Consider the following 12,500-nt stretch of genomic DNA (forward strand, 5'->3'; position numbering starts at 1 on the left):
TTGCCCTTTTGTTCTTCCAAAAACAAAAAAACAAAAACATTAACGACTTCATTCATCAAGAGTTGCTGGAGAAGGATGTTTCCACCCTTTAAGATCAATTTCGGAAGAGGAAAATGGAATCATCCTCAGATCCTCAGTGCACACCTTGGAACACACACACACACACACACACACACAGAAATGGTGTAAACGTTCCATCCCTCTTGTTCACCTGCGTGACCCAATTCTGTCGTTCTAACTATAGATTTCAGCCGATTCACGCGTGCGCAAATCATCCGTCACATGTTCAGGGACGAGGTTTTAAAAGAGCAGAGCTGTGCCACGCTCCGTCACGGGTAAACACGGTTAAACATGGTTAAACATGGTTAAACAGTGTGACGCCTCTGGCTATCAGTGTATGTGTGGTCATCCCACCCGCCGCCCCGGCCTCCACCCACTTGGCGTCGGTCTGATTTTAACCTACCTACCCTGGGGGGGGGGGGGGGGGGGGGTGATAAGTCATGGGCTCCCTGCCAAATGGTGTTTCTGTATGTTATGTTATTCAACTTCTGGCAGGGAGCAACACAGAGCGGAGCCGCCATCCAACTCCTGCCAAAACGTGAATGGAATTCCATTTTCATTCATTAATAATGATGAAACCAGTGTTCTGACTGAACTACACTGTATGTTGTATACGTCCAAGGTCCTTCAGTTCAACTCTTCCTCCCCTCTCTCTCTCTCTTTCTCAGTGGTCTGTGTATATCCGTGCTGCGGTGCGGAAGGAGAAGGGTCTGCCTATCCTGGTGGAGTTGCTCAGGATAGACAACGACCGGGTGGTGTGCGCCGTGGCCACAGCCCTCAGGAACATGGCCCTGGACATCAGGAACAAGGAGCTGATCGGTGAGATTCGATTATCGGTTCTGATCACGATGATCGGTTATCGTTTCTGTCTGCGGGAGTCCTTACATCGTCGTGTACAAAAGTGTTGATGTCGGAGTTCCAAGTGTTGTAGTGATGTTGGAATTCGCACACGCACGCGCACGCACGCACGCACGCGCACGCACACGCGCGTGCGTCAGCAAGGATGGTCACCTATGCGTTCTGTTACGGTTGTGACTACAAATGAGCGGAGGAACCTTCAGTGGCATCTGTGAATACACAGATCAAAGGGGTCAAATAGACTTTGAAAAGAGACTTTGATGCTGAATGTGAATCTCTTGGCTAATGACTGCTAGCGCCCTCGATACAGGCTTCACAAGTCAACCTCAGCAGAGTTCTAAACAGGCTCTCATTATCACAGTGTGTGTGTGTGTGTGTGTGTGTGTGTGTGTCCGTGTGTGTGTGTGTGTGCATGTCTGTGTACATGCAGAGAGTGTAGTGTAGCCACTGTGCTCCAGCTCGCCCTAGGTTTGGGTCACTGTTAAGCACTTTGTGTCGAAACCATTTTCTAAAAAGCATTTTACGAATACAATGTGATTGCTTGATTGAGGGTTCGGGAAACTAAATCTGAATCGAAATGCAGTTTGCCCTGGTTTACCACCCCCCCCCCCCCCTCCCACCCTCCTCCCCCTTCACCCCCTAGTCGAATCATAACACTGCCTGTCCCTTTAATCTGAAGACACGCTCTTTTGTTTTCTTCCTCTTCCAAGGGAAAAAGCGCAAGACGCCGGGCCTGAATAATGTAATTACTCGCAAATTCCAGAGAAAATCAATTCCAATTTGTCGAGCGGTTTCGTTTGAATACACCTCCTAACTTATTCCCGAAGCGATGTAACACGGTTTAGCCGGGCTTTGTGCTATTGCGCCTGGCAGTCAGTGTAATTCTATTGAGAGGAGAAAAAGACAGTCACTGAGATGGCTCCGGGCTAGGGGTGAGTTTATGTGTGGTGACAGAGAGAGAGAATGAATGTCTAGATGTTTATTGGCTCGCATTGTCTCCTTCAATTGTGTTTGATGTTGAAGTCGAACGCAGATACATTCCTGTGTAGGCTACCCACCGTCCTGTAAATCCTATAGTACAGTTTAATCTTTCACTTTCACACAAAATGCTAATCTTTCACTGTGAATTACACAGAGGCATTTAAGAAGACATTGGGCCCCGATTTGCTTCTGTTCTGAAGAGCCCTGCGCACCACTAAAACCATGTGCAAAGACTGTTTGGGTCGTTTTGGTGTCGTCGCAAAATGTGTTTGCCGTCACCAACACAAAACTTTGCACCGATAAAAGCACAGCATGTGTTCAGAGGGTTGGCAAGGAGAAGAGTGGGACAATTATCAATTATAACGGGCACAGCAGTTGTCAGGGATAATCCCAGTACCACCAGCACATCCTCTTCAAAGAATTTGGAACTAGGCCGAGTGCATATTCTCCCATTATGAAACTCTGCGCTCTTTTCCCTAAGACACGGAATGACCAATGCCTTTGATAGGGTATAAAATCAAATGGGAGAATAGTTTCTCCTTCATAAACATCAAACAGGAAATCATGTCAAATGTTGTGGAAAATGTGTTTGGAAAGCCTTTCCGCACAACCTAAAATGATGATTGTTCGAATCATCCTGAAAGTGGTCAAATTCCACTTCTCCATCCACGGTAATATTGGGAGGGGAGATAATACAAACAAGCATCCAATAGGCCTATGTAAGGCTACCCCCCCCCCCCCAGGCATGATAGCCCCCCAATGGTCATTGGAACTGTGCGTATCGCAGGTTCATCTGCTTGACAATGATCCCATACCTGACTTTGCTATGTATTTCTTTTTACGTTAAATATTACCCTCTATTAACCCTAAGTAGGCCTACAGTTCTAATAACCCTACAGTCGTGACGGCGGTAACAGAGAGGAAACATTTAACGATGAAATGATGTCATGAAATGCACAAAGGCAAGAAGTAAGACTAAACCGAAGTCGCAGTCGATAATGGTGATGACTGGGGGGTCGGGAGCGATAATGGAGCATGTAGATGATATAAATGATACAGTACTGTCATCGTGACAGGTTCATTAAACCGTTCGACAGCGCTCTGAGACTCCCAGGTTGAATTTGGCAGCCACTGTAGGCTTGCTGTGCGGTTAGATTATGATATCATGGGGGGGCGCTTAGTGGCGTAGCACACTAATGCGCTTACCACGTAGTCGCAAGGTTCCTGATTCGATTCCGACCCTCGACCTATCTTGTCGAGGGTCGACATGTCATCCCTCCTCTCTCTCACCCATCCTTCCTGTCAATCTCTACGGTCTCTATCCCAATAAAGCAGAAATGCCCTAAAAACATATAAAAAAAAAAAAGATATGATATCATAGACACTTAAGTTAAATGTGTTGCCTACAACTGTAACGTACGGTAATACGTGTATGTATGGTCATTTTATTTGAGGAAAAATAGAAATAATCAGAGCCTAGATCAGTGCAGATAGAGTTGTGCTGTCTGACGTGAGACAATGGTGAAATCCTGATTGGCGCGGACGATGGATATCTTCATCTCATATTCAATTATCCCCACCCACTCCTCGCCAGGGACCTGCCTCGACGCCAACCGAACTGAAACTTTACTGAAGGAAATGACCAACTTTAGCGCCCATGGCCACTAAAAGGTAGTGTCGTGCAGCGCTTTTCAGCAAAAGCAAATTGGGTCCCATTAAACGGTTTGTTGAGCTCAAAGTCACGAACCCGGATGAAAGTCTGTTGAGCGAAATGTTGCTTTCAAGGCCCACTTCAGTGATGTGTCAAGCTATTCAAGCTGCAGAATGGAGCCTTGTGCTTCCCGATGATGTTCGATGATGACTTCAGTTCCAAAAATGAGCATTTTTCGTCAAATGTCTTGTTTTTTAAAATGACAAATCTCAGACGGTCTTCTGAAACAGAGAATCTCAAGCCGCGATGTAGGTTTCCTGAATGAGACAACTTGCCCTGTACTAGCGGTTGGAAGTAAACGGACGCAGGTTTCCCTGACTGGAACAAATCCCACCTTTCCGCTCTGGAACACATTTTCGCCAAATGAGGAAGCGAAACTACAGCTGGAATGTTGCCCTTTGAGGTCCATTATTAGATGATTGTGGAGCGATCCCGAACACATTTTCCTTCTTCATAGATTGAGCTGAAAGTCACAAACACTATTGAATGTGCATATCGCCTTTGTAATGCTCCATTGTGTAGCTCCAAAATTCCTTTTCAGAAACTTGATGGAGAGAGATAAGCCTGTGCCTCTAACAAGGGTAAAGAGGACGGTGATTGGTAATAATAACAGTGTTGTTATTAAGCCTCAATGCATCAGTGGTGATTTTAGATGAGCATTGTACAACAATGTGAAGTCCAGACAATTAGCTCTTGTTTTTTAAAGCCTGGAGTGCCTTGTCCTTTCTTATCATAATGGGTTAGGCCTTTTTAAAGGGCAGAAAATGAGAGAGAGAGAGAGAGAGAGATGAATAGAGGGAGACATGGCGAGAGAGAGAGGGACAGGGGGAATGAGAGAGAGAGAGAGAGAGAGAGAGATGAATAGAAGGAAGACATGGGGAGAGAGAGAAATAGACAGAGAGAGAGAGAGAGAGAGAGAGAGTGAATTGACAATAAGGAAGAGAGAGAGACATGGGGAGAGAGAGATGAGGGGGGGGGGGCAGGGGGAAAGACAGAGAGATGAAGAGAGATGAATAGAGGGAGACATGGGGAGAAAGATTGAGAGAGGGACAGGGGGAAAGAAAGAGAGAGAGATGAATAGAGGGAGACATGGAGAGAGAGAGAAAGAGGGAGAGAATAGAGAATAAGGAAGAGAGAGAGAGAGAAATAGACAGGGAGAGAGAGAATAGAGAATAAGGAAGAGAGAGAGACCTGGGGAGAGAGAGAGGGGGGGACAGGGGGAAAGACAGAGAGATGAAGTTAAGACGTGTTAAGGAGCCCCTATTTGTCCTTTTCTTCAGTCTGAGCAGTAATGTAGTCATGTGATTTTGTGAGGTATTCATGTTGGCAGGAATTATTAAAGTCATCTGTCGTTTCTTTTTTTATGTCTTTCCAATTCACCTCGTTCCGTATTCTGTTTTGCATAATGTATGGTTACGCACCGAATGAATCACATTTTACGTTACAAAAAAATGTCAGTGCCATTCTTCACAATTTACTTATGGATGGTAATTTGACACATATGAATTGGGTATATGTAGGCCGAGGAAGTCATTGTAGGGTCTTTATGGGGGAAATATCATCCATATTTGTTTTGGTCTGGCAGGCTAGCACATGAGGGCGAGACACATGCTGAATTCCAAATGGACCCCTAGGCGCTCCTGTCGATCTGAGAGGATCTAATTGGTCGAAAGAATAGGGTGATAACTCCCTCTGATTGGTTTGTGTGGAAATCTCAGGCCACCACAAAATACATCACGTTGTGACACAGTAAGACGGGAAGTAAATCTGAGCTGACTACTACGAGCTATTGCGCTATCATGGTTTTATGCACCAAGCAATCATAGTTTGGGCTGAAAGGGAATGTATTCTGCTTGCAAGTCAAACAATGCCAGACTGCTATGGTTTGTTTGTACTGGTATTGCATCACTTTGTAAACATCCTCACTGGAGGAATTGCGGTGCTTCACACGTCTCCTCTCCTCCTTCCTCTCCTCCTTCCTCTCCTCTCTCCTCTCCTCTCCTCTCCTCCTTCCTCTCTCCTCTCCTCTCCTCTCCTCTCCTCTCCTCTCCTCTCATCTCCACCCTCTCCCCCTGCTTCTTTCCTTCCTCCTCTTCTATCCTCCCTCTCTCTGTCCCCTTTACCGCAGACTTTCTCTCTATTTTCTCTCATCTTTCACTCCTGCCTCCCTCTCCCTCCTTCTCTCTCTCTCTCTCTCTCCTTTTTTAAAAATCTAATTTCAGCCTTTCCTCACGTCCTCTCCTCGACTCATCGCCCTCCCTCTTTCCCTCCATCCCTCACTCTCTCCATCCCAGACTCTCTGTCCTCTGCTGCCCCAGTCCCAGAACCTCATGTGAGTTCAGGGTTCAAAATCAGCTCTGTGCGTCTTGGAACGATGACATCAGCGCTCGGGAGCGTTGCTGCGGAAACGGATAGAGGGTGCTCCAGGGCGGGCATTAATTACAAGATCCTGAGTGTGTGTAGGCGAGTCATGCGCCATAGGCCACACACACACACACACACACACACACACACACACACACGCACGCACACACACACCTACAGATTAGGATTCAAAGCCGTACTTACCGTGTTAAGGAGGGTAAAACTACGAGTGCTTGCTCAGTTTAACAGGATTGCCATACTTGGATGCAGCACTTTGCCTGTAACTTTTAAAAAGTTCCACAGGGGCTTAATGCCAACAGCAGGATTATAATTTGTCATACCTATCTGGGAATATTCTATTCTTAGGAGCGACACCTCATTATCAGACCTCGAGTGATGACTTCACTGTCTCATGACATTAAGGCCAGGCTGGCCGCACTCAAACCTCATTTCATTTTAAATCACAGCTTTAAGGCAATATTCACCTGAACATTACATTTGAAACAGACTTAATGTATTTCATATTCAGTTTGTGTGTGTGTGCGTGTGTGCGTGTGTGCGTGTGTGCGTGTGTGCGTGTGTGCGCGTGTGCGCGTGTGTGCGTGTGTGTGTGTGTGTGCGTGCATGTGTGTGTTATCAGTCAGTGGATCTTCCAACCGACCTGCCCCCGTCTCTTTCATGTGCGCAGCACGGGAGTCAGACTTTTAATGAAGCCACAGGTCTTGTGAGGAGGAATATTTCACTGGCAAAGATTATCTCCTCTCCACTGTCACCTAGACACATCAAAGACAACTTGAGAGAGAGAGAGGGAGAGGGAGAGAGAGACAGAGAGAGAGAGAGAGAGAGAGGGACAGAGAGAGAGATATTACAGGTGTGAAATCCACCACTCAGAGAGAGCGCTATCTCTAATATGGAAGACGGCTGGCATAGCAGTTTCCAATTTACCGCCATTTTGAACCTCTTTAAGCAGCTTTGTTTCATCTTTGTTGTTCCTGGGGGGGGTGGGGGGAGTTCCTCTATATTTTCCAATGAGGTTGATTTATCTTCCTGTTGTTTACCTGTGAGAAAAGCACGATTTCTGGAATTATTTTTTTATTTTATAGCTCAGTAAAGACGTATATTTGTGTGACCATGGAGTGTCTTAGGCAGAATGACATTTGCAGTGGCGTCTCCTTTGAACTCATGGAAGAGAGACGAACATTTGCATCCGAGCCTCTCAGAAATCTGTATTCTTGGAAATTCACTAGGAAATCAGTTGACTCAACCGGTTTCTTTGCTTCTAGTGCCCCCTGTGGACAATGAGGCATATGACTCCTTATTCGTCAAATGAGGAAACCAGGCAAGTGCAGCCACTGGCAAGGTCATTCTATGACCTCTTTAAATACTGTAAAAAAGGATCCTTCTTCCCTTCCCTTCTGTCCTTTCCTTTTTTTTTTTTGGGAGGTGATGATCACTAATCCTAGACGATTTGATTAGAGCGTGGGATGCTTTCGCCAATCAGTGTCACCAATCATTGATCACTTTAAGGATGGATTCGTTTTCTTAGGATCTGAGCAGCGCCGATGATGGAAGTCAAGAACACAGATATTCACCCCCACTACCCCCCCTGTACTAACCCTAGCCCCAACCCTTGAGACCTCTTCACCCCTACTACCCCCCCTGTACTAACCCTAACCCCAACTCTAGAGACCTCTTCACCCCCACTACCCCCCCCCTGTACTAACCCTAACCCCAACTCTAGAGACCTCTTCACCCCCACTACCCCCCCTATACTAACCCTAACCCCAACTCTAGAGACCTCTTCACCCCCACTACCCCCCCTGTACTAACCCTAACCCCAACCCTAGAGACCTCTTCACCCCTACTACCCCCCCTGTACTAACCCTAACCCTTGAGACCTCTTCACCCCTACTACCCCCCCTGTACTAACCCTAGCCCCAACCCTAGAGACCTCTTCACCCCACTACCCCCCCTGTACTAACCCTAGCCCCAACCCTTGAGACCTCTTCACCCCCACTACCCCCCCTGTACTAACCCTAGCCCCAACCCTAGAGACCTCTTCACCCCTACTACCCCCCCTGTACTAACCCTAACCCTTGAGACCTCTTCACCCCTACTACCCCCCCTGTACTAACCCTAGCCCCAACCCTAGAGACCTCTTCACCCCTACTACCCCCCCTGTACTAACCCTAACCCTTGAGACCTCTTCACCCCTACTACCCCCCCTGTACTAACCCTAGCCCCAACCCTAGAGACCTCTTCACCCCTACTACCCCCCCTGTACTAACCCTAGCCCCAACCCTTGAGACCTCTTCACCCCCACTACCCCCCCTGTACTAACCCTAGCCCCAACCCTTGAGACCTCTTCACCCCTACTACCCCCCCTGTACTAACCCTAACCCTTGAGACCTCTTCACCCCTACTACCCCCCCTGTACTAACCCTAGCCCCAACCCTAGAGACCTCTTCACCCCTACTACCCCCCCTGTACTAACCCTAACCCTTGAGACCTCTTCACCCCTACTACCCCCCCTGTACTAACCCTAGCCCCAACCCTAGAGACCTCTTCACCCCACTACCCCCCCTGTACTAACCCTAGCCCCAACCCTTGAGACCTCTTCACCCCCACTACCCCCCCTGTACTAACCCTAGCCCCAACCCTAGAGACCTCTTCACCCCTACTACCCCCCCTGTACTAACCCTAACCCTTGAGACCTCTTCACCCCTACTACCCCCCCTGTACTAACCCTAGCCCCAACCCTAGAGACCTCTTCACCCCTACTACACCCCCTGTACTAACCCTAACCCTTGAGACCTCTTCACCCCTACTACCCCCCCTGTACTAACCCTAGCCCCAACCCTAGAGACCTCTTCACCCCTACTACCCCCCCTGTACTAACCCTAGCCCCAACCCTTGAGACCTCTTCACCCCCACTACCCCCCCTGTACTAACCCTAGCCCCAACCCTTGAGACCTCTTCACCCCCACTACCCCCCCTGTACTAACCCTAGCCCCAACCCTTGAGACCTCTTCACCCCCACTACCCCCTGTACAAGTTCTCTCCTGTTAATAAAAAAAATAATATATATATATATTTTTTTTAAAAAGGCTTGTGGCATTACGAATGCCAATGGCCCCTGGTATGAGCATTGATTACTTGGCTTATGATGACTGTTGGATAGATTCAAGATTCAAGATTCTTTATTTGTCACGTGCATACAAGTATACAGTGAAATGCAAAAGTGACAGTGCCACAGAGTAGTGCAACAATACGTTTTAAAATAGAATAAAATAAAATAGAATTAATAAAAAAATATAAACAGTATGAACAGCGGTGAAGCAATGTACACAATGGAATGGCTATATACAATGGCAATGACAGGTTGACAGTACAGATAATTACAGTGGAAGATAAGTCTGCCATGGATAATTATGTGTGTGCATATGTGTTATGATGTCAATGAGTGTGTGAGTGAATGTATTTGTTGTAAGTCGCTTTGGATAAAGGCGTCTGCTAAATGCCACAAATAATGGAATGTAAAATGGATGTGAACCATTGGAAATCATTCACCTGCTTTTATCCACATAATCTGCAAGGGCCTGGATGGAATCTGTAATCCTCATTCAGATTCAAAGTCATTCATTGCTATTGTGATGTGGCCCTGATATCTAAAGCGTGGGCCTGTTTCTTTTGTTGGCTATTGGATTCTAATTCTGTGTTTCAAAGCGTGAAACTTTAACCACTAACTCACCAGCTCTGAGTCAGAGGGTGTGAGGGCTACGGGTTTTAAATCCTTCAAAGATTTGTCCTGTGTTGTTTTGGGAACCTGAATGATGACTGACATCGTCCAAGCCCGGAGGGACAAAGCTTTGCTTCAGAAAAGACATAAACCAACCCGGTTGAGGGACGTGTTCTTTCAAAACCTTTTCCCTTGAGCCCCTCGGGTCCAGAAGCCTTGCATGGGCTCTCACCATGAGTCACCAGGCCATGGTTTTCGAATAGTATTTGAAATCATTTCAAACACGTACTTGATTGAGTTGGAGTGATTGTTTGCCTGGTGCAATGGAACAAATGGAATTGTCCCAAAAGTGCAAACCTCGTCCCTCTGGCACTCTCAAGTTTGCTCAAGCAAACTCCAAATTTCAAATACTATTTTCGACACAGGTCTGATCGTCGCAGAGGCGCGGGGACGGTTCCCGCCCAGACAGCGAGCTGTGGACAGATTTCCCGGCAACAATTATCTGTCATTTTCCTTCAACGAGGCTCACGATGCTTTGTCAGTAAACAGTCAGATTGACTTGATTGTTGAGTGTAATTGGCATACTTAATCAATTGCCTCATTATTGCTTTGATGAAGTATTTCTCGCCCGGCTGGAGTGAGTTTACGAGTGTAGTCGCAGACAGCACAATGTATTATTTTACTCGCATAGTAAACTGTGTCTGCATGCGTGCGTGGGTGCGTGTGTGTGTGTGTGTGTGTGTGTGTGTGTGTGTGTGTGTGTGTGTGTGTGTGTGCATGTGCGTTTGTAAGCGTGTGTGTGTGTGTGTGCGTTTGTGAGTGCACGCGCGTGTGAATGCGCACGCATTTGTGAGTGTGTGTGTGTGTGTGTGTGTGTGTGTATCCGTATCCCCAGGTGAACCTTATAGACATTTGCCATGTTAAATTAGCCAGCTGTGTCTGAGGGACTGTCATTGTGTCTCCCAAGTCTCCCTCCCCTTGCTGGATTAGGACGCGGTGACAGCAACCTTAACGAGGTATGTTATTAGCGTTGTTCAAAAATGAACCTGGGACGAGTTTAAATGGGGATTCAGAGGCATAAATTCGTTTCTGATTACATTAGTTAGTCATCATGCTGTTACGTCTTCTCTCTCTCCCTCTCTTTGTGTCCCTCTCCCGATCTATCTTTCTCCCCGGAGTGAGTGGTGTTGCTCTGAGATAGACAAGGTCGCGTGCGCGCGAACACACACACACACACACACACGTACACACACGCACAAGGATATTTTGGTGATGCATTGTCCAACAGGCACTTGTCAGCAGGCTATCAAAATTACTGTCAGGGGAAGACTCTCTCTCTCTCTCTCTCCCTCTCCTCCCCCCTCTATCTCTCTCTCTCTCCCTCTCCCCCCCTCTATCTCTCTCCCTCTCCCTCTCCCCCCCCATCTCTATCTCTCTCCCTCTCCCCCCCTCTCTCTCTCTCTCTCTCCCTCTCCCTCCCCCCCTCTATCTCTCTCTCTCTCCCTCTCCCTCTATCTCTCTCTCTCTCCCTCTCCCTCCCCCCCTCTATCTCTCTCTCTCTCTCTCCCCCCCCTCTCTCTCTCTCCCCCTCTCTCTCTCTCTAGCTTGTTGAGCTCAATGCCATGTGAATGTTTCAGCTGTCTCTCCACTGCTCTGGTCTATACTGGGGTTACAGTAAATCTACAAACCAAAGCTCTCCCTATAGAAGCTGCCCCTGGGCGCAGTTTACCTTCCCTGAACCCCTAACCTGTGAAGTGTTATGGGGAAAACCACAAAACCGACCTCGGATCAGTCTCCAGGGGGGAATTCATTGAACTTTCCTCTGAAAGCACTGCACTGAGGCAAACAGACCTGGACCAAATGTTTTTTTTTTTTTTGGGTCAAATACTTTGCGTGGTATCATGTAATAGTCCAAACCGCAAAGCAAATACTTTCAAGTACTTGACGCAGATACCGAAATCTGGTCAGGAATATCGTCCTGTCCATTATGTCACGCTTAAGACAGCATGATGCAGGCCTTATGATACCATTGTGTATTGTATGCTATTGTCTAGCATCGTACAGCATTGTATCAAGTCTTTGAACATCCACAGAGTGAAAACGTGGACTACGGTTATTAATAACGTCCTCCGAGGCTCTGGAGAAGAGTGGAGAGAGAGAGAGAGAGAGAGAAGTAAGATCATCCTATTAAAGTCATTACACACAACACCCAAAATCCCGCCATTTATTTCACTCAAATGCCCTCCTCTTTTTTTTTTCCCCACCAAACCTTTCCCCCCAGTAAAATGGAAGTCCCGCATTGGATAAAGAGTCTTAGTATTGTCCCTCCCAGCTAAGAAAAGCCCCATTCACCCTCATTTCAGCCTGCAAGGACAAGATAAGACCACACCAATTAACTCACCACTCCTTCCCTAATACCATATGCGGCACTTTAGATATAGCTATTGGGGGGGGGGGGGGGGGGTGTGTGTGTGTGTGTGTGTGTGCGTGTGTGCGTGTGTGTGTGTGTGTGTGTGTGTACACGTGTGTGCGCTCCTCCACGTTGTTGGAAAGCGATGTGTGAAGTGATGTGTCGCTCGCTGTCAGGCTGTTTGCTTAACGCTGCAGGAATTAAACTGGGCCCAGATTAAAGGAATAAACCATATGAGAGGGGATTTAGTGGGCTTGGGGGAAAAAAGGGTCCGGTGATTCACAGCAGTGACTCTGTGTGAGAAAATAATGATTATGGAGGAATTTTGATAGCTCTTTCAAAGCTTTATAAGGCTTTTATATCCTTTTCTTGTCCAC

At 47.2% G+C, this 12,500-nt stretch overlaps 1 protein-coding gene across 1 annotated transcript in view; it reads left to right on the forward strand.

Annotated features, from left to right (window-relative positions):
* LOC310817842 (catenin delta-2-like) overlaps nt 1–12,500 on the forward strand; it is a gene marked incomplete at both ends in the record, with an annotated part of 185,540 nt that overhangs the window by 156,506 nt on the left and 16,534 nt on the right. Inside the window, 1 exon segment of the mRNA XM_083688557.1 lies at nt 729–879. Coding sequence (XP_083544683.1) covers nt 729–879 — 151 coding nt within the window.

This window comes from Argentina silus, assembly GCF_951799395.1.
Source record: "Argentina silus genome assembly, chromosome: 1".
NCBI lineage: Eukaryota > Metazoa > Chordata > Actinopteri > Argentiniformes > Argentinidae > Argentina > Argentina silus.